The sequence below is a fragment of the Dendrobates tinctorius genome, unplaced genomic scaffold (assembly GCF_039654945.1).
Source record: "Dendrobates tinctorius isolate UK_male_01 unplaced genomic scaffold, ASM3965494v1 ptg000084l, whole genome shotgun sequence".
In the NCBI taxonomy this organism is placed as follows: domain Eukaryota; kingdom Metazoa; phylum Chordata; class Amphibia; order Anura; family Dendrobatidae; genus Dendrobates; species Dendrobates tinctorius.
Genome location: NW_027361752.1, coordinates 43,806,870 through 43,830,233, shown reverse-complemented (window position 1 = coordinate 43,830,233; position 23,364 = coordinate 43,806,870). Strand labels below are relative to the sequence as shown.

The 23,364-nt window shown below is 46.7% G+C and overlaps 1 protein-coding gene across 1 annotated transcript in view; it reads right to left on the bottom strand.

Annotated features, from left to right (window-relative positions):
- The window catches only part of LOC141097505 (uncharacterized), a gene marked incomplete at its 5' end in the record, with an annotated part of 51,722 nt that overhangs the window by 6,259 nt on the left and 22,099 nt on the right, over positions 1-23,364 (bottom strand). The window contains 4 exons of the mRNA XM_073584729.1: positions 11,532-11,706; positions 13,719-13,894; positions 15,809-15,978; positions 22,961-23,087. Coding sequence (XP_073440830.1) covers positions 11,532-11,706; positions 13,719-13,894; positions 15,809-15,978; positions 22,961-23,087 — 648 coding nt within the window. The remainder of the gene's footprint in view (positions 1-11,531; positions 11,707-13,718; positions 13,895-15,808; positions 15,979-22,960; positions 23,088-23,364) is intronic.

Below are 23,364 nucleotides of genomic sequence, written 5' to 3'. Positions count from 1 at the left end.
ACTTTTGTCACAGCTGTGCCATCGAGCCTGTCACATAGCGCTCAGATATTCATTGGGCCTCACACAATCCAAAAGTGTCCAGTGTCCAAAAGTGTGTGCAGAGATTCAAAATCTCCCTTATCCTCTAGTCACTTTGGTCACAGCTGTGCCATCGAGCCTGTGACATAGCGCTCAGATATCAGTGGGCCTCACACAATCCAAAAGTGTCCAGTGTCCACAAGTGTCTGCAGAAATTCAAAATCTCCCCTGTCCTATAGACACCTTGTACCTTGTTTTACATTACTATATAGTTTGTTGGATTTTGTCTACATTTCTACCAAAAATGAGGAAGGCTGGTGGAAGAGGCTGTGGAATTGGGCGGGGGTTGGCAGCTGGTAATGATGGTGTTGGTGGTGGATCTGATGGTAGTGGCAAGAGCAAAATAGGACCGAATGCAGGAGGTGTTGAGCCTGCGTCATCGTCTGGCTACATAAGGCCTCGAACGCTTAGTTTTCTAGGAGTTGGCAAACCGCTTTTAAAGCCAGAGCATCAGGAAAAAGTTTTGTCTTACATTGCTGACTCAGCCTCCAGCTCTATCGCCTCCTCTTCTTCAGTTGTAAAAAGTAAAAGCACTGAGCCGTCATTGGAGGCTCATGTTCATGAACCACACCTTTCCTTGTGTCCTTCACCCCAACCAAGATTGAAGGATGACCCAGGCCATACTACTGATTACTCCATGGAGCTGTTTTCACATACCATGCCTGGATTATCAAGTGAAATGGTGAATTACCCAGGCCAAGATGAATCTGACATGGAGTGCACTGATGCACAGCCGCTGATGGATGATTCTGCTGGTACATTCACTCAGAGCACTACATTGTCCTTGCAGTGTACAGAGCCAGATTCTGACCCTGATGAGACTCAGGTGCCCCTTCCCGCACACTATACCACCATACACGGTGACACAGAGGAAGGTGCACATGACATAGAAGAGGAGGTGATGGATGACCCAGTTGTTGACCCAGATTGGCATCCATTGGGGGAAGAGGGTGCTGCTTCCAATAGCTCAGATGAGGAGCATCCACAGCAGACATCGACATCGCAACAGCTGTTATCTGGCAGGCCCGGAGCACTCCAAAGACAGGTTCCAAACATCAAAAGAGTTGCTGGACAGCTTGTCCAGAGGGTCAAAAGATCACAGCGTGCTAGGCCGCAAAATGTCTGCCAAAGTAGGAAGAGTGCAGTGTGGCACTTTTTTGAACAAAATCCTCATGATCAGGCCAAAGTTATCTGTAAGAAGTGCGCAAAGACCTTTAGCCGAGGGAAAAATCTGAAAAATTTGAATACCAGTTGCATGCTTAGACATTTAACCAGCATGCACTTGCAAGCGTGGACACAACACCAAACCTCAAGTGCCACATGTGCAACTGATCACAACGAAGGTAGTCAGCAACGCTACATTGTTTCCCCCACTGTAAGCCCACCGGTTAGCACAGCAGCAAATGTTGAGGTGTCGTTGCAAGGCCACAGCAGTCAGGGAATCCCACTGTTATATCAACGAAAGACTGATTCTAGGCCATCAGAAAGAACACCAACTCCATCACCATCATCAACCCTCTCTCAGTCTGCCCTGTCCACCGCTACTTCCACCATATGCAGCTCTCAAGTCCAGCTCACCCTCCCAGACACTATGAGTAGGTCAAGAAAGTACTCAGTCTCTCATCCGCGTACACTGGGTTTGAACGCCCACATTGCCAAACTAATCTCGTTTGAGATGATGCCCTTTCGGTTGGTGGAAAGCACAGCTTTCCGCGAACTCATGGCCTATGCAGTACCACGCTATGACCTACCCAGTCGCCACTTCTTCTCTCGCAAAGCCATCCCAGCCCTCCACCATCATGTGAAAGACCGCATTGTCCATGCACTCAAGCAGTCAGTGAGCGGAAAGGTGCACCTCACAACTGATGCATGGTCCAGTCGGCATGGCCAGGGCCGTTACGTGTCCATCACTGCGCACTGGGTTAATGTGGTGGATGCAGGGTCCACAGGGGACAGCGGTGGTGGGACAGTGCTGCCTAGCCCACGGTATAGGAAACAGTTGGCTGTAGGCGTTTGACCCTCCTCCTCCTCCTCCAGAAGCGAAAGCTCGTCCACAGAGCGCAGTCGTACGAGTACTCCATCTGCAGCTGCCACTGTTGCACACGAGGTGTCCCCCTATCGAGCAGCTAGTGGAAAGCGTCAGCAGGCTGTGTTGCAGATGATGTGTTTGGGCGACAGACACACCGCCGAGGTGCTGGCCGAGTACTTGAAGCGACAAACTGAGTCATGGCTGGGCAGTGTACATCTTGAGGCAGGCAAGGTAGTTAGTGATAACGGCCGTAATTTTGTGGCAGCCATAGCCCTTTCAAAACTCAGCCACATACCTTGCTTGGCTCACACCTTGAACCTGGTGGTGCAGTGCTTCCTCAAAAATTATCTGGAGTTAACAGCCCTGCTCCAGAAGGTGCGAAGACTGTGCGCGCACATCCGCCGGTCGCCTGTACACTCCGTTCGTATGCAGAAGCTGCAGCGATTGCTGAACCTTCCCAACCACCGCTTCATTATCGACATTGCAACAAGGTGGAACTCCACCCTGCACATGGTAGAGCGGCTGTGCGAGCAGAGGCAGGCCATAATGCATTTGTGGGAGGATACACGGCCAGGCACTTTGAGAGCAGACATGGAGTTGACAGGTGTGCAGTGGTCGAAGCTGAAAGACCTCTGTAAAGTCCTTCAGTGTTTTGAGGAATGCACACGGCTGGTAAGCGCAGACGACGCCATCCTAAGCATGAGCATCCCACTTATGCGTCTGCTCATGCAAACTTTGACGCACCTTAAGGAATGAATGAACTCATGGAGATCAACATCCGACACTGCGGAGACACCATCACGTGTCTGGTTGGTCATTGCTTGCGTTGAGAAACACGTGATGGTGTCTCCGCGGCTTCTGTTTTGCATGTTTTACATATTTCCCATAAGGGATGGGGGCAGTGCTCTAGAATCACTGCGTTGAGAAACACGTGATGGTGTCTCCGCAGTGTCGGATGTTGATCTCCATGAGTTCATTCATCCTCCTCTTCGTAGTCTTTTTACTAGGCATTGCTCCTACAAGCCAGTTTCCTACTCCACACTGATGAGGGGCAATACCCCGAAACAGCTGTATGTGGATGGATACCATGTTTTGGCATAGGTGGTTTCCTTCATTGGAGACTGCCCTTCCCGTGGTTGTTCCTTCCCGGGCAAAGACCTGGCTGGTCATTGCTTGCGTTGAGAAACACGCGATGGTGTCTCCGCGGCTTCTGTTTTACAGGTGTGTCAGAGGCTGCAGACAGTCGCACTGCATCTGGCTGCAGTAGCTCTCAGCAGTTGGCCTTACAGACTAGAGGCCACCTCCCCGGCCTGAATGGTGTCACTTGGATCTCGCTGTTTATAACGTCCTGTTGGGAGTTGCGGGTGTTGTTTTTTATTTGTACTTCCCTGTTGAGGCTTGGAGCTGCAGCAGTCGGCTAGCATCCTCTTTGGAGTTTGAATGACAACAGTGTTTCTCTCTGAGTCTATTCAAGCTAACTTTTCTCTTGTTTTGTGTATCCTTGCTGTCTTTAGTGTTAGTGGGGTTTGTCTAGTGTTCTCCCTTTCCTTCCCTAAGCAGAGCTTACTGCCTGAATCTGACAGGGACTAGGTATCCTGCACGGCGACAGGTGCAGAACCTTAGGGCAGACAGGGTGACCATAGATCTGTTGTGAGTTCATTTTCCCCTTCGTCACTGAGGTCTGGTGAACTCCCTATTCTGGTGAAGGAAGGTAATGAGCCTGATTATCAGGCACCTGAACCTGATGAGGATGACTGGCTGAGTGGAGTCACGGACTGGATATAAGGCTGCCGACGCCCTTCTGCCCTGCGGGTGATTTCTCTGTGGACTTCTAGGACACCAGTCTGATTCCTGCTCCTCTAAGCTAAGTTTTTCTGCTTTGCCTGTTTGCATTAGTGTTTTGTTTTTGTTTTCCTTGCTTTTCTGGATTCTGCCATTCCCTTCTGGGGTGAGCTGAATCTCCTTTTGCCTGTAGCTCTGTCTTCAGAATATTCCTGAGTACTGACATAGCTTTTTTGAAGCCTAGCGTCTTCAGGGCCTTTTTCACTGTCAGTCTGTTGGCTCTTATTTTCATAGGGTTTTTCACGGATTGCAGACAGCAGCCTTCCTGTCCTTTTCTATCTAGCTAGATTGGGCCCCGTCTTTGCTCAGTCTATCTTTCTGCCTGTGTTAGTGTTTTCATCTTGCTTCACCGTCATTATATGTTGGGGGCTGCCTATTGCTTTGGGGTCTGCTCTGGGGCAGTTTAGTTTTCCCCTTTCTTTCTTTAGGTCTAGCTATTTCTCCAGCTGTGATCGAGGGGTCTAGGGCATCGTAGGAACCCCCCACGGCTACTGCTAGTTGTGTTGATAGGTTCAGGGGTCTGCAATCCGATAGCTGCCAACTTCTCTGGTTTTCTGGACTTAGCTAGCATTTCTGTTTTTGCCTCCTACGGTGACTCAATCATAACAGAATCACCCGCCATACCGCAGATCCTAGGGTACTCAATAGCAGGAAAGAATTGTGTTTAAAAAAAAAATAAATAAAAAAAAATAAATAAATAAATAAATAAAAAAAAAAGGTGTGCGTATATTCTTTCCTCTATATCTCTGAGGCCGTAGGGGGAATTTTTTTTTCTCTCAATGGAGATAAAGCAATTGTCTGATCGTGTGGAGCAGCTCGCTGCGGAAGTGCGGGGAATTTCCGCCTACCTTGCTCGTTCGCATGCTATTGAGCCAAAGATCCCTACACCTGATGTATTTTTTGGGGATCGATCTAAATTTTTGAATTTCAAAAATAATTGGAAATTATTTTTTGCCTTGAAGCCTAACTCGTCAGGGAGCTCCGCGCAGCAGGTTAAAATTGTCATCTCTTTGCTGCGTGGCGATCCCCAGGATTGGGCGTTTTCTTTGGAACCAGATGATCCTATTCTGACTAATGTGAACGCATTCTTTCAAGCTTTGGGGTTGTTGTATGACGAACCTAATGCTATTGATCAGGCAGAAAAGACCCTGTTGGCATTGAACCAGGGTCGAGATTCTGCAGAGTTGTACTGTCAAAAGTTCCGAAAGTGGGCGGTCCTTACTACCTGGAATGATAATGCCTTGGCTGCTCTCTTTCGGAAGGGTTTGTCAGAAGCCGTGTTCCCTCTGGTCTGGACGATTCTATGTCATTGGCCATTCAGGTTGATCGGCGTTTACGTGAACGCAGGATTGCACGAGAGGTGTTGCCACCGGTTGAACAGACGTCTGAACCTATGCAATGTGATAGAGTTTTGCCTAAGGCGCAACGTCAGGAGTTCAGAAGGCGTAATAAGCTGTGTTTTTTCTGTGGAGATGCCTCGCATATTATTTCTGTTTGTCCTAAACGAGAGAAACGCTTTGCACAGACGTTTTCTGTTGGTGATGTTCAACCTAAGTTTCTTCTGGCAATTACTCTGATCTGCTCCCTGTCCACATTTTCCGCCAAGGCTTTTGTGGATTCGGGAGCAGCGCTAAACCTAATGGACTTGGATTTTGCTAAACGTTGTGGATTTCCGATGACACCTCTGCAGACGCCTATCCCTTTGAGGGGGATTGATGCTACTCCTTTGGCTAAAAATAAACCTCAGTTTTGGACCCAGGTGGTCATGCGGGTCGCCCCAGACCATCAAGAAAATTGCAGATTTTTGGTGTTGCATGGTCTGCATGATGCCGTTGTTCTGGGGTTTCCCTGGTTGCAAATTCATAATCCAGTTTTGGATTGGAAATCTGTGTCTGTGGCGAGTTGGGGTTGTCGGTGTACCTTTAGTGAGGCTCCGGTTTTTTCCACCTCTCCTCAGTCGCATGATGTTCCTGACTATTTGGCGGACTTTTATGATGTATTTAGTGAGAATGAGTCTGCGTCCTTGCCTCCTCACAGGAGTTATGACTGTGCAGTTGAACTAAGCCCGGGGTGTAAATTTCCCAAGGGTCGGCTCTTCAATTTATCTGTACCCGAGCACGAGGCTATGCGGTCCTATATTAAGGAGGCGTTGGAGAAGGGTCATATTAGACCATCCTCTTCACCCTTAGGTGCCGGTTTTTTTTTTGTGGCCAAAAAGGATGGTTCTTTAAGGCCTTGTATTGATTATCGTGCCCTCAATAAAATTACTATTAAATATCAGTATCCGTTACCCCCGATTTCGGATCTATTCTCTAGAGTTAAAGGTGCTTGCTGGTTTACCAAGCTTGACCTCAGGGGGGGCGTATAATCTTATTCGCATTAAGCATGGGGATGAATGGAAGACGGCGTTTAATACTCCGGAGGGACATTTTGAGTACCTGGTGATGCCTTTTGGGCTCACTAATGCCCCTTCTGTCTTCCAGTGCTTCATGAACGATATTTTCCGAGACTTTGTCGATAAATTTTTGATTATCTATCTGGATGATATTTTGATCTTCTCCAAGGATTGGGATTCTCATGTGGAACATATTCGGACTGTGTTCCGGATCTTGAGGGAGAATTCCCTGTATGTCAAAGGATCGAAATGCCTTTTTGGAGTACAGAGGATTTCATTTTTGGGATTTATTTTGTCTCTGTCAACTATTGAAATGGACCCGGCCAAGGTACAGGCCATTTATGATTGGGTTCAGCCCACTTCTTTGAAGGCCCTCCAGAAGTTTTTGGGTTTTGCTAATTTTTATCAGAAATTTATAGCAAAATTTTCTAGTATTGCCAAGCCATTGACTGATCTGACTAAGAAGGGTGCTGATGTGTTGAATTGGTCTCCGGAGGCTGTTGCTTCCTTTCAGGAGCTGAAGCGAAGATTTACCTCCGCCCCGGTTTTGCGGCAACCTGATGTCTCATTCCCGTTCCAGGTAGAGGTGGATGCTTCTGAGATTGGTGCAGGAGCTGTTTTGTCCCAAAAGGATCCTGTAACATCTAAAATGAATCCCTGTGCTTTCTTTTCCCGAAAGTTCTCTCCATCTGAACGTAACTATGATGTGGGGAATCGGGAACTGTTGGCCATGAAATGGGCATTTGAGGAGTGGAGACATTGGTTGGAGGGAGCTAAACATCAAGTTGTGGTCCTCACTGACCACAAGAATTTGATTTATCTAGAGTCAGCTAAACGCTTGAACCCTAGACAAGCTAGGTGGGCCTTGTTTTTTTACACGTTTTGATTTTGTGGTCTCTTTTCTTCCTGGAACTAAGAATGTCAAGGCAGACGCCCTCTCTAGGAGTTTCTTTGCTGATTCTCCTGTGGTGACCAAGCCTGCTACCATCTTAGGCGAAGGGGTAGTTCTTTCTGCCATCTCGCCCGATTTGAGACTTGCTCTGCAAGAGTTCCAGGAGGACAAACCTGAGCCTTGTCCCAGTGGAAAGTTGTATGTTCCTGACCAGTGGAAGAAGAGAGTGATGTCTGAAGTTCATTGCTCTGCATTGGCTGGTCATCCAGGTATTTTTGGTACTAGAGATCTGGTGAGTCGCTCTTTTTGGTGGCCCACCTTGTCTCATGATGTCAGGAATTTTGTGCAGTCCTGTGGGACTTGCTCTCGGTCTAAATCTTGTTCTCGTTCTAGTGGGTTGTTGATGCCTTTGCCTGTCCCCAGGAGGCCATGGACCCATATTTCAATGGATTTCATCTCTGATATGCCGGTCTCTCAAAGAATGACTGTTATTTGGGTGATTTGTGATAGGTTCTCTAAGATGGTTCATCTTGTACCACTCCCTAAGTTGCCATCTTCCTCTGAGTTGGTGCCCCTGTTTTTGCAACAGGTGGTTCGCTTACACGGGATTCCAGAGAACATTGTATCTGACAGAGGAGTTCAGTTTGTGTCTAGATTTTGTAGGACTTTCTGTTCCAAGCTGGGAACTCAGTTGTCCTTCTCCTCTGCTTTTCACCCTCAGACCAATGGGCAGACAGAGAGAACAAACCAGACCTTGGAGTCGTATTTGAGATGTTTTATTTCCGCTGATCAGGATGATTGGGTTTCATTTTTGCCCTTGGCCGAATTTGCTTTAAATAATAGAGCTAGTTCTGCCACTTTGATGTCACCTTTTTTTTGTAACGTTGGGTTTCATCCTCGATTTTCTTCAGGGCAGGTGGAGCCTTCTGCCTGCCCAGGTGTTGACACTGTGGTGGAGAGAATGCACCAGATCTGGGACCAAGTGGTGGATAAGTTCTCTCTCCCAGGAAAAGGCCCAGCGGTTTTCCAATCGACATAGGACCATTGGTCCCCAGTTTAAGATTGGTGATATGGTGTGGTTATCATAAAAAAATATTGCTATGAAGGTGGCTTCTCCTAAGTTTAAGCCTAAATTTATTGGACCTTACAAGATTTTGGAGATTATTAATCCGGTCTCTTTCCGTTTGGCTCTTCCTGTCACATTTAAAATCCATAATGTGTTCCATAAGTCCTTGTTGAAGAGGTTTGTTGAACCAGTTGTTCCTGGGGTGGCACCTCCGGACCCTGTATTGGTTGAAGGTAACATGGAATATGAGGTAGAGAAAATACTGGATTCCTGTCTGGCTAGACGGAGACTCCAGTATTTGGTTAAGTGGAAGGGTTATGGTCAGGAGGATAATTCCTGGGTCTCTGCCTCTGATATTCATGCCAAAAGATTGGTGCGTGCCTTTCATCGGGCTCACCCTGATCGCCCCGGTGGCGTGGTTGAGGGTTCAGTGACCCCTCCTCAAGGGGGAGGTACTGTTGTGAGTTCATTTTCCCCTTCGCCACTGAGGTCTGGTGAACTCCCTATTCTGGTGAAGGAAGGTAATGAGCCTGATTATCAGGCACCTGAACCTGATGAGGATGACTGGCTGAGTGGAGTCACGGACTGGATATAAGGCTGCCGACGCCCTTCTGCCCTGCGGGTGATTTCTCTGTGGACTTCTAGGACACCAGTCTGATTCCTGCTCCTCTAAGCTAAGTTTTTCTGCTTTGCCTGTTTGCATTAGTGTTTTGTTTTTGTTTTCCTTGCTTTTCTGGATTCTGCCATTCCCTTCTGGGGTGAGCTGAATCTCCTTTTGCCTGTAGCTCTGTCTTCAGAATATTCCTGAGTACTGACATAGCTTTTTTGAAGCCTAGCGTCTTCAGGGCCTTTTTCACTGTCAGTCTGTTGGCTCTTATTTTCATAGGGTTTTTCACGGATTGCAGACAGCAGCCTTCCTGTCCTTTTCTATCTAGCTAGATTGGGCCCCGTCTTTGCTCAGTCTATCTTTCTGCCTGTGTTAGTGTTTTCATCTTGCTTCACCGTCATTATATGTTGGGGGCTGCCTATTGCTTTGGGGTCTGCTCTGGGGCAGTTTAGTTTTCCCCTTTCTTTCTTTAGGTCTAGCTATTTCTCCGGCTGTAATAGAGGGGTCTAGGGCATCGTAGGAACCCCCCACGGCTACTGCTAGTTGTGTTGATAGGTTCAGGGGTCTGCAATCCGATAGCTGCCAACTTCTCTGGTTTTCTGGACTAAAGGTACTGTCACACTTAGCGATGTACCAGCGATCCCGACCAGCGATATGACGCGGTCAGGATCGCTGGTACATCGCTAAGTGGTCGCTAGTGAGCTGCCACACAGGCAGATCTCACCAGCGACATCGCTGGGGACGGGGGTCGCTACTTACCTGTCACACCAGGCGATCCTGTGTCCTCCCGCCCGGCTCCACGCGTCGCTCGTCTTCACAGCAGGAAGCGCCGCAGGAAGCTGACGACGAGAAACAGTCCTGAACGTTCTCGCTCGATCAGCGATAACCAGCGGGGGAGCGGGTCGTAGGTAAGTATCACACACAGCGATATCGCTAGCAATATCGCTATAACGTCACTAGTTATAGCGATATTGCTAGCGATATCTCTTAGTGTGACAGGCCCTTTAGCTAGCATTTCTGTTTTTGCCTCCTACGGTGACTCAATCATAACAAGATCTGCCTAGGGGTCTCCACTCCCTGCTTCCCTAGCGTTGGGCCCACCTTCCTCTTAACCCTTTGTGTTGCACTTAGTCTGTCCTACACTGTGTGACACTACACTGCGTTCCAAATTATTATGCAAACTGGATTTAAGTATCATAAAGATGGAATTTTTTGTTTTTCAAATAAACTCATAGATGCTATTGTGTATCAGGGCTCTTTGGAGCACTGAAATCAATCTCAAATTCCTGTGATAATTAGTTTACCAGGTGAGCCCAATTAAAGGAAAACTACTTAAGAATGATGTCCACATTATTAAGCAGGGCACAGGTTTTAAGGAATTTAGGAAAGAAAAAGGACCTCTCTGCTGCTGAAAAGCATCAAATAGTGCAATGCCTTGGTCAAGAGATGAAAACATTAGATATTTCCCAAAAATTTAAACGTGACCATCGTAGTGTTAAGAGATTTGTGGTTGATTCTGAGCACAGACATGTTTGTGCTGATAAAGGCAGAATGAGGAAGGTTTCTGCCAGGCAAGTTCATTGGATTAAGAGAGCAGCTGCTAAATAGCCATTACAAACCAGCAAACAGATATTTAAAGCTGCTGGTGCAGCTATATGACTATTTTTCATACAGTCTTGTTTGCTGATGAGTGTCGAGCAACCCTGGATGGTCCAGATGGATGGTTGGTGGATGGCCACTATGTCCCAACAAGGCTGCGACTTCAGCAAGGAGGAGGAGGAGTCATGTTTTGGGCCGGAATCATGGGGAAACAGCGGGTAGGGCTTTTTAAGGTTCCTGAAGGTGTGAAAATGAGCTCTGCAAAGTACTGTACATAGAGTTTCTGACTGACAGCTGTCTTCCATGGTATAAAAAGCAGAAATGTGCCTTCAGGAGCAAAATCATCTTCATGCATGACAATGCACCATCTCATGCTGCAAAGAATACCTCTGAGTCATTGACTGCTATAGGCATAAAAGGAGATAAACTCATGGTGTGGCCACCATCTTCCCCTGACCTCAACCCTATGGAGAACCTTTGGAGTATCATCAAGCAAAAGATCTATGAGGGTGGGAGGCAGTTCACATCAAGACAGCAGCTCTGGGAGGCTATTCTGACTTCATGCAAAGAATTACAAGCAGAAACTCTCCAAAAACTCCCAAGTTCAATGGATGCAATAATTGTGAAGGTGATGTCACAGAAGGGTTCCTATGATAGCATGTAACTTGGCCGGTTAGGATGTTTTGGAGTTAAATAGCTTTTTTGTTCAGTGAATGTGACCTCCTAATGCTGCAAATTCCACAAATGAACATTTTCAGTTCTTTAAAACAGATCAAATGTTTAGAAATTCTACTGTGCCTAATAATTTGGAACAGTGCAATTTGAGTTTTTATTCATTTTGGAGATTATACTGTTATCATTGGGAGGTTTCTTCAATAAAATTTGATGTATACTCTAACGGGTGATGACTTATTAGACTGACTGTCATTTGTACTGACTATTTAGGAAAATCATAGAAAAATATAATTTGCATAATAATTTGGAACACAGTGTATGTTCTCCTCACATAGGACTTCCACTTACCATTCACAAGTTTGTCTGTGAGGACACATTTCATCTTGGATGGTATTGTTGGCTTTAAAGGCATGGAGTTGGAATCTGCCGTTACACTTACGGACACGCAATAGTTGGTATTTGGCAGCACGGAGTAGATAAATGTAGTATTCTCTTCACTGATATGCTCATCCTGGAATGACACCTGTCAACAAAGGATCGGGGTTAATGGAAAGTGATCCACTGGCAGTCGTACACTATATTTCTGTGAGAAAACCCATTTTCTAGAGGGGGAATCCCATGTGAAAAAAAAAAAGAAGAGTCCTTTGCTGTGGAGGCTCCGTCCTGTCCCGCATTACACAAACAACACACTGATATGAATAGTTATTCTGTAATACCTAATCCCTCCTGCGGTGGCGCTGTAGGAAAACTGAACACTTGCTGCCAACTTTTACAGCTGATCACTTAGGATCAGTCTATTGTCAACGGTCCTGGCTAATAAGTAGGGATGAAACCTGTTAATTTTATTTTATGAATGAAATATGCAATTCCTTGACATTCAGGGAAAGCCGTCCAATAACATTTTTTATGCACCAAATGTAAATCAAAGTTTTTTTTGTCAACACAACTTTATCTCGATTTTGTGTCCCCATGTAACCGAAATATGAGACCTGCCATGTGTCTCGTAACAGTGACAGCAACACCTTAGGGCAGGAGTTAGAAACATGACAGCTTGAGCCGTATGAATGAACCTGGCAGGCACCGGAGGGTGACACCCTATGGTGGACAGATCAGAAGGGCGGCACCCTATGGTGGACGGATCAGAAGGGCGGCACCCTATGGTGGACGGATCAGAAGGGCGACACCCTATGGTGGACAGATCAGAAGGGCGACACCCTATGGTGGACAGATCAGAAGGGCGACACCCTATGGTGGACAGATCAGAAGGGCGACACCCTATGGTGGACAGATCAGAAGGGCGACACCCTATGGTGGACAGATCAGAAGGGCGACACCCTATGGTGGACAGATCAGAAGGGCGACACCCTATGGTGGACAGATCAGAAGGGCGACACCCTATGGTGGACAGATCAGAAGGGCGACACCCTATGGTGGACAGATCAGAAGGGCGACACCCTATGGTGGACAGATCAGAAGGGCGACACCCTATGGTGGACAGATCAGAAGGGCGACACCCTATGGTGGACAGATCAGAAGGGCGACACCCTATGGTGGACAGATCAGAAGGGCGACACCCTATGGTGGACAGATCAGAAGGGCGACACCCTATGGTGGACAGATCAGAAGGGCGACACCCTATGGTGGACAGATCAGAAGGGCGACACCCTATGGTGGACAGATCAGAAGGGCGACACCTTATGGTGGACAGATCAGAAGGGCTCATCTGAGCCAATCTCGCTAACATTTTACTTCCCTTGGACACTGCTCTTTACTTACAGGCCAGGATACTGCAGTTTTCTCTCTTCCCGAGGTAGACCCACCAGTACAGATCATTTTGTTTCAAGATCTTCTGACTTTGCTCCTCAATTTATAATCTCCTCTTATTGTAATTGGTCACTGCCATTACTCAATCTCAGAAAACCCTAATATTATAGGCAGAAACACTTAGCCTGTGGCTCACTATTACAGTTTCTGCCTTCCATACTACAATTCCTGAAATTGATACCTGAAAGCTACAAAAAGAGGAAAAAAAATAATATTCTTGTGAACTCGCATTTTTCCCGGCAGATGAGGACTGTGATACTCAGTCATCATCTGCCTCTAACAGCCAGCATGGAGAGCAGCTCTACAGTGACTGTTAACCTGTTAAATGCCGCTGTCAATCTCCGACATACTTTCACTATACACAGCAGTGCTGTGGTGTTGCTGTGTACAATTTAACGATCAAACGTTTGAGCCCCCTAAGAGACTAATACAGCGGAAAGTAAAAAAAGAGTTTTTTTATAAACAAAGAAAGGGCAAAAAATGGAAAATTGTCCGGTCTGGAAAGGGTTACAGAGCTGAGTGGGGGAGATTGTGGACCGCCATACCAAATCAGAATTTTATTTTCCTGGATCCTTGTGTTAATATCTATTTTTTGCATTGATATAACTTGTAATTTGTATGTACATTTATATGCAAAGGACAGGAGTCACATAAGCAATGAGAAATGGGCAAAACAAAAGCAAAACCAACAAGTGAGCAGCGTCTGCTTACCTCTGTATTGTTCTGCATCATAATTCTGCAATTCATCCGTGCGAAGACGTCGTGGCTGACCAGGCTGACGTACTGCTGCTTGTCCTTACTCCATAAGTAAGAGACCGGAGGCTGGATAGAAACCTGGATGCCGCGGTCGCATGTCGCAATATCCACGATGGGCGGCCCCAGTACAGCTGGAAACATACCACAGAAATGGCGGAATTAGTGGCACCATTATCAGGACGACTGCTTATGGCATTTGTACAGAGGTGGTCACAGCCCGAGTCTCCACATATAATATATACACCCATCAGCCATAACATTAAAACCTAGTGTAATCTGGTGGGCTTCCTTGCTGTGCCACCAAAAGAGCTGAGACGTGGACTCCACACAACCTCGGAGGAGCCCTGATGTACCTGGCATTAAAAAGTTATCGGCGCATCCTTTGAAGTCCTGTGTGTTGCTCGGTGTGGCCTTGATGGATCGGCCTTAGTTTGCAGCACGTCCTAGAGAATTTAGAGGCCAAGTCATCAGCTTGAACTCTTTGTTACCCTTAGACCATTCTTGAACAGAATTTTTCAGTGTGGCAGCGCATTATCATGCAGAAAGAGTGCACTGCCATTAGGGAATATGGCAGCCAAGAACGGGGGTTTTCGGTAGGTGGTACGAGTCACATCCACATGACGTCAGAACCCAAGGTTTCCCACAGCATCTCCGTGCCCCAGTGCTTGGCTTCTTCTCATACTGCATCCTTGTGCCATCTCTTTCCCAGGTAAGTGTTCCACATGAACCTGGATGTCTATGTCAGACCGCGCCACCTTCTTCCATTGCCCAGTGGTCTAGTTTTGTTGATGGCCATTGTAGGTGGTTTGGAGGTGGGCAGGGGTCAGCACTGGCCCTCTGACCACTCTGCACAACAAGCTGTGATGCTCTGTACACTACGATACCCTTCTATCATAGCCCGCAGTGACATTTGTAGCAGTTTGTACTACGATACCTCTTCCGTAGGATTGGAGCACTCAGGGTTCCGGCCTTCACTCTACACATCACTGAGTATTGAATGCTCATAACCCTGTGGCAGGTATAACCAGCCATGCCTCCTTGGACCAATATTGCTAGGTGGTCACCGTTGCATCCGAGGAACGCTCCACAACTTCTGCCATTTTAGAAATGCTTTGATCCAGTCGTGATAATACGGAGGTCGCTCTGATCCGTACAATCGCTCATTTTTCTGCTTCTAACACATCAATTCAAGAAGCGACGGTCCACCTGCTGTCAGATATATCCCACCGCTTACCAGGCGCCAAGATCATCAATGTTGGTCACTTCACCTGGTTTTAATATTATGACTGATTGGTGCAAATTCATAAGGAGGAATTTGCTACCAACAGATTAATAAATTCACTGTATTACCGATCCTCATACACTGAGCCGCCAGCCCTGGTGGTGTCTGTGGGGCCCAAATTTTGGCACAGGATAACGTTTTCCCAGAATAATCAAGATTCTGCTATAAACGTAATTGACTGCTTGGGGATTTAAATCCTAAAACCACCATATAGACTCTTCTTCTTTTGCATGAAGAAATACAGCTCCAGATTTCTAAAGCCGCCTACTTATATTTTTGGTGGCCATACACCGATGAATGGGGAGCATATTTTTAATATTAATATTTTAATGTTATGGTCACAAACATGGAGGATGTGGATGTTGGGATGTGTGGCCTTCTACTACAGTCTTCATTAGATGAATGTCGGCTGAACTCACCAATATCGGCGGGTTTGGCCAAGCATCATGTATGACGATGGCCTTCCAACTCTCCCCCCGAAAGATGATGTTCACGTGTATGGGAGAGACAGCAAGTGTTCAGCCGACGGACTTATGATTAGTCTGGAATTCATAAATGAAAAGCCCCTACTCTGAGGACTGTGCAGATGTGAGGATGGACCCCCAATGACATGTCCGCCTCTCCTCTACGTAGTGAGCCTGTGGCAGTCTCACCTTTAGGAACATGGGTCTGGGTATAAAGGGTCTCGAAGAGTGAGATCCACCTCTATCCAACATACGGTACAACCCATTCTTAGAACGCTTTTTTTTTTTTGAGGACTTACTGTTCTGAACCGGAGTCAGGGAGATGGACTTGGATGGTTTGGAGTAGTTTTGGTCTGTGAAGCATAAAACCCTCACTCTATAGGAATCATTGATTTCGGTGAGGTCCTTGCTCAGGTCGCAGCGCGGCGTGGTGACATTGGAGCAATCGGTGGAATCTTCGAAATCAAGGCTTTAAAATAAAACAAATAAGAGAAGGTAAGAGATTCCCAAATACAAAACTGTCCGGCATCCTATAATGCCAAACCCCTGTAACCGTCACCACCGGGCGTGGGACTGATGAGACATTTCATTAAGTAGCTGGAGACTGAACAAAGACAATGGGAAAAAAAAAATCAAAAAGTAACACAATAACCACATGAAAAAGTAACAATGTGAAGCCACCCAACATTTTCCCCTGCCTACTGTTAAATTACACTGTATAGACATTTCCGGCTCTACTTAATGAGAACAAGTCCTTCCTCTTGACTTGTCATCATATGGAGAATACAAGTAAGACAACCATTCTGGAGCATTTTTCCAAAAAAAACCCTAAGTTGTGTGGCTCCTCTCTTATTCTTCCTGCAAATTTAGAATTAAATTGTAAAATGGGGCATTGCTATGGCCATTATCTAGGGGGTGTACCCTTACACATTCTCAAACTGTCCAATCAGAACTGACGATTTAATAATGTGGAGGGACACGCCCCATAGACAAGTGGAATGGGAGTGTTCATATATTTGCAGAAGCAATAACAGAGGAATAGTAAAAAAATGAAATAAAAAAAAAAAGACTCCAGAATGCAAGTATTTAATAAAACAGACAACACAAAAGCTGATTGGTTCTGCTTTAATGGAGCAACTGACCTGATTGGAGGCCACTGTCTAAAAGAGGTTCTCTCATAAATATCGTATTCTCTACCCACTGGATAAATGTATAAATATATGATCGGCAGGGGTCTAACCAATGGGAGGGATCTATGTCCATTGTGATGGCTCTTTCACACAGGGGGTCCGAGATCCTCATTTTCAAGTGGTAGTCCCAGCGATCCAACATGATCCCTCTTTAATAGATATCATTGTTTAGTAAAATATGAAAAGATTTCCTAATACAAATGAATGCAATTTACAATCTACTCTCACTATGATTCCCCCATGGATTTTAGGATCTCTGCTTGCTGTCATGCAGTAGAACTAAATGTGATAAAAAAGAAACTGATTTAATAAAGACTATTCTCAGATGATATTACTGCTGCCCACTATGGGGGATGTGCATGGAATAGGAGTCACAGTTTGGCGGACTAAATTCTGTTAATTGGTGAAAAGGATTGGGAGGATGGTACTGTTATACTGATTATGTGCAAGGTTATGTGTCTATGTTCTTTAATATACTGCAGCCAGGTGCAAAGACAACAGCGAACTGATAGTAAAACCCATTCAGAGAAGGAATTAAAGGGAATGTATCATCTGGATTTTTAACAACTATAACCTAGATAGTTCTATATATCTCTCTATTTTTTTTTGCAGCTGATTTTGTTTTATAGTATTTTCTGTACATGATTATGGAACGGCTATCTTGCCTGAGCTGCTGTGAAAATGTATTAAAGTTATGCTTTACTGAAGCCACATGGACCATAGGTAACAATAGACTGGAAATGTGCCTTGCTCACTATGTGAAAGTGTTGTGGGCATGCTCTGATCTCTGCAGAGATGGGGAGGAGGTGAGCTGTGACATCACCTCTTGTGAATGGTGTATCCTGTGTTATCTACTGTATATAGAGGTGTTATTAGTCCCTTTACAACATTTTATTTACAAAGATCAAATGGAATTACTATTAGAAGAAACATTCTCAAAATAAAAAAAAAATAAAAAAAAAAAATATATAAAGGATAAAAACTCCCCTGTAAAACTACAGTAGTAATCCCTGCCTTCACCAAGCCCTCGCCTCTCCCTTTATGTTTCTTACCCAGTCTGTTCTAGTGGGAATGTGGACAGAGCAGGAGAAATTGCCGGACACACAGCAGGGGATCAGCTGACGTTACTGAACCCCAGTAACACAGGAGCTAGTGTTGATTGTGCAGACGGCACTTCTGAGTAGCAACTGGCGGTGTTGGAGCCCAGTGTAAATACTAGAGACAGAGTGGAGCCAGAGGCCTAATTGGAGCAATTTTAAAATCAGTAGTAGTGTGAATGTGGACAGAGCAGGAGACATTGCCACACAGCAGGGGAGCAGCTGGCGTTACTGAACCCCACTAACACAGGAGCTAGTGTTTTTCTCTGTGCAGACGGCACTTCTGAGCAACAACTGGCGGTGTTGGAGCCCTGGGTCAATCAAGGAGTAGGCTGAGGCCTACTTGGAGTAAGTTTAAAATCTGATGCGGGGTGAATGTGGAGGGAGCAGGAGATATTGCCGTACACACAGGAGTGGAGCAGCTGGCGTTACTGCAGCCCACTAACACAGGAGCATGTGTTTTTTTCTGTGCAGACGGCACTTCTGAGCAGCAACTGGTCGTGTTGGAGCACAGGGATTACAGTTCAGGTGGTGAGAAACATGAACACAACAGGAGACCTGGATCCTCTTGCCAACCAATTATTTAATCTGGAAGAGGACTGGCAAATTCAGGCGAGATCCAGGCCTTATTCATTTTCAGAAAAGTAAGCCGGTCAACGTTATCGGAGGATAGTCGCATGCGACGGTCTGTTAGTACACCACCTGCGGCACTAAAGACGCGTTCCGATAATACACTCGCAGCAGGGCAAGCCAGCACCTCCAATGCATACTGGCTAAGCTCTGGCCAGGTATCCAGTACATTGAGAGGGCAAGACATGTAGTCTGTCACCATCTCACGGAGACGTTGCCTCCTGCTGACTGGAGCCGTCTGTGATGGTGTAGACATTTGTGGCGGGCACACAAAACTTTGCCACATTTGGGCCATACTGGTCTTGCCTTGTGCTGAGGCGCTGCTTCTGCTCCCTCTTTGAGCAGAGCTTTCTCCACTGCCTCGACGCACAGAGCTGCTTTGTAAAGCACTAGCAGCACTGCTCTAAGGTGGAATGGAGAACATTATGGAATGCACCAGTATGTCTTGGTACTCCCACATTTTATGCTCCCGGTTCAACGGTGTTATGAGGCTTTGTAAGTTGTCCCGGTAGCGAGGATCTAGGAGGGTGTACACCCAATAATCAGCCGTGTGGAGAATGTTGGCGATGCGGCGGTCGTTTCTCAGGCACTGCAGCATGAAATCAACCATGTGCTGCAGACTCCCAACTGCCAAAGAAACGCTGTCCGCTGCTTGAGGCGTCATCTCAGTCTGCTCAGCATCACCCCACCCTCGCTCTACATACTGACTACTAGAGCACTGTGTACCTCCCTCCTCTGGACAGATGTCTTCCTCCTCCATTGACTCCTCCTCATCCTCCTCACAAAGTGTCCCCTGCCTAGGCCTTTGTGAGGAACCACGTAGCGCAGACTGTCCAGAAGCAGATGGCATATGTGACTCCTCATCCTCCACCTCTTCCAAAACCTCCTCCCTTAGTGCTTGCAGTGTTTTTTGAAGCAGGCAGATAAGGGGGACAGTCATGCTGACTAGTGCATCATCTGCACTCGCCATCCATGTGGAATCATCGAAGGCACGTAAAACGTGGCAGATGTCCTTCATAGAGCCCCACTCAGTGGTAGTGAAGTGTGACCGACGCACAGTGCGACTTGTTTGCGCCTGATGCAGCTGGTACTCCATTACTGCTGCCTCCTGCTCACACAAACGCTCCAACATATGTAACGTTGAATTCCACCTGGTGGGGAGGTCACATATGATGCGATGTTGCGGAAGGCGGAATCGGCGCTGCAGAGCTGCAATGCGCGATCTTGCCATGCTGGAACACCGCAAGTGAGCGCACTCTATGCGGACCTTGTGTAGTAGTGCATCAAGATCCGGATAGTCCCTCAGAAAGCTTTGCACGACCAAGTTGAGCACATGTGCCAGACATGGGATGCGAGCGAGGTTGCCTAGGCCCAGAGCTGCCACCAGATTTCGGCCTTTGTCACACACTACCAAGCCTGGCTGGAGATTCGCTGGCACAAACCACACGTCGCTCTCCTGCTTGATGGCATTCCAGAGCTCCTGTGCTGTGTGGCTCCGATTCCCCAAAGAAATTAATTTCAGTACGGCCTGTTGACGTTTGGCCACAGCTGTGCTCATATCGGTCGTAACAGGTAAGCGTTCACGGGTCCATGTGGAGGTAGACCGTGACGGCTCCTGCAGCGCTGATTCTGAGGAACTGGAGTATGAGGAGGAGTCAATGTGTACAGACTGGATTCCTGCAATCCTTGGAGTTGGCAGAACACGTACAGCGCCACTCTCAAGATCTGTACCCGGCTCCATAACATTGACCCAATGGGCAGTGAGGGAAAGGTATCGTCCTTGTCCATGGTCCACGCATAGGTGGTCAGGTGGACCTTGCTACTGACGGCGTTTAGTAGCGCATGTTTAATTTTTCCCTCCACGTACTTTTGCAGGGCAGGGACGGCTTGCCTGCTGAAATAAAAGCAGCTGGGCACGGTGTATTGTGGGACTGCCAATGCCATGAAGTTACGGAAGGTGTCAGTCTCCACCAGCCTGAATAAGAGCATTTCAAGGGCCAGTAGTTTTGCAATGCCAGCATTCAGAGCCTGTGCTTGGGGATGGTTTGCCGAGTATGGGCGCCTTTTCTCCCATGCCTGTGCTACCGATGGCTGTAGAGTGGCCTGGGAGTGTGAGGATGACAGGGAACGTGGTGCTGTGGGTGGAATGTCACAGGGTCTCTGGACAACAGTGCCAGAGGTTCTTCCATGGCGATCCTGTGAGGAAGCCGAACCAGCTGTGTGTGAGCTGGAGGAAGAGGCCCCAACACGAGCTGAAGTGGTGGTAGGTGCTGCTGTAGGTTGGCCTACGTCTTCAGTGTGTCTTTGTAACTCCACCACGTGCTTGGTCCGCACATGTTTCCACATATTTGTGGTATTGAGGTTGCTGACACTTTTCCCTCTTTTGACTTTAAGATTACACAGGTTGCATTTGACAAAGCAAATGTCATCTGCAACTGTGTCAAAAAAGGACCAGGCACTGCAAGTCCTGGGAGCGCCCGTTTTGGGTTTTGGAAGGGGCATACTCCTAATGGGTGCCGAAGTGGAGGCTACAGGCAACCAAGTCTGCCCCCTTCCTCTCCCTCCTGTTTTGGCCGTTCGGGGAATCTCTTCCTCAGAGCTGCTCCCACCACCTTCCTGTTCCTCACGCCATGATGGGTCAAGGATCTCATCATCTACACTACCCTCTTCAAACACCTGCATCTCCTGGGTAGTCTCGCCAGCACAGTACGCACCAGAAAGTGGCACCTGAGTCATCATCTGATGCGTACTGAGGTGTGCTGACCATAGGCACTGGCCCACCCGCCTCTTCAGATTCAGAGGGACAAAGCAGTTGCGCATCACTGCATACTCCCTCTTCTTCACATTCTAGAATGCTGCTTGGCTGGCCCCCTGTTTCCAAGCCAAGAGATTTAGAGAACAGAAGTAGAGACTGTGATGGCTCCTGTCCAGGGCTCTCAGACTGCCTGGGCACTTTGGCAGGTGGTGAAGAGACAGATGGTTGCTCTTTTCAGTGCTCTGGACCTGAGAGGATGTGGAAGTAATTGAAGTTAGCTGCCATCCATCCGACAACGGCTTCAATTTGTTCCTCCCGCAGCAGTGGGGTACGGCGAGGTCCTACAAAGCTGCGCATAAAGGACTGTTCCCTGGTAAAACTGGGGGATGCTGAGTCACTGGTGCCCGCAGCAGGCACAGAATCCCCACGTCCTCTCCCTGCTGAAACTCCACGCCCACGTGCCTTACTCCCTGCCTTCTTCATCTTGGTAGACTGACAAAGATAGGCAGAAAAGTACAAAGGGGGGCTTAGTGTGCTTATTCCTGAACAGCTGTTAACAGGTATAAGAAACACTAATTTTATAAAGTGTGTGGACTACACTTTAATATGAGCTAATGTGGCATACACAACTGTCAAGTGGAGTGTTTGGTGAACTTTATTTACGTGTTTTTAAAAAAAAAAAAAAAAAAAAAAAGATGTGACCAAAGATGTGAACGCTATAGTATCACAAACTTTTTGTAGCTATTACAGTGCAGGAAGGTAACCTACAATGCAATAGATGAGGCTCCAAAAAATAGGCTAATACTAGTCTGGCTGGGGTTGCAGGGCACAAGCCAGCAGAAAGGCTCCTCTATCTACTCCTATATAGTGTTTGCAACCAATCTAGGTGGATACAGATTGAAGCACACTAATAGGAGAAATTCAGGAAAAATAAGCAGCACTACAGCAAAAAAGGACAATGTATGAGGCAGTGACGCACACTGAGCGGACTACAACCAGAGGTGTCTGCAGGACACACTACAGCGTGAGCTGCACTCACACACAGAGACCTCACAGACAGCCGTGAACAGTGCAGAGAACTGTGAACTAGCACTGAAAGGCTGCAGAGAGGCTCCGCTGTCTACTCCTATAGTGTTTGCAACCACTGTATATGGATACGGATGGATGTACACTAATAGGAGAATTAATGAAAAATGAGCAGCAATAAAACAAAAATAAGTATGTATGAGGCAGTGACGCACGCTGAGCGGCCTACAACCAGAGGTGGCTGCAGGACACACTACACTACGTGAGCTGCACTCACACAGACCTTGCAGACAGCTGTGAACAGCGCTGCAAGGCAAAAGAAAGCTTCTAACAGGGGTTGCTAAAGTAGCCTGGGTAAAGCACAATCTAGCAAATCGATACTTCTAACTGTCCCTCAGAGTCACAAGAGCAGCGTCCTGTCCCTAACTGAATTCACAGCAGAGTGAACCAAAATGGCAGCGGCTTTTATAGTGCACATGACATCATTTCAGCAGCCAATCACAGCCATGCCATTAGTTAACATGCCTACCAGGATGTGCCCACACTTCTGAGGATTCCTCATTGGCTGAATCAAATCAAACTGGCTCATAGCATTATGGGAACTTCCGATTCCGGTATTCGATATGCAAAAAGTATCGGAACTCAGTATCGGAATTCCGATACCGCGAATATCGGCCGATACCCGATATTTGCAGTATTGGAATGCTCAACACTAGTCATCACATGTAATGTTTTATTTTATGGAGAACTTACAACATTGTAGAATACATCACACGGTAGAAGATGGAGGTTACATTGTTGGGATCCCTCCAGGTCAGGATGTGCTTGAAATTTTGCGAGGAGAGAGTAAGGTCTTTCGGGGGAAGAAGAAGAGCAGAAACTGTAGAAATGGTAGAAACAAAATAATATATAAGATATAATATATATACAGAGACCTCTCCAAAAAAACATCCCTTTGACAAAGTCAACTACTTATCAGGACCATAGGGGGAGACCACTTTAGTTTAAGAACATTCATGATAGGAAATGTTTTATTATTACTAAGGAAATCTTGTGAAATTCTTCATGTGGAGCAGATAAACAGCAATATTCATTAATTACTGTATTTATCAGACTATAAGATGCTATTTTTTAGCAAGATAAGTCGGCAGTGCAAT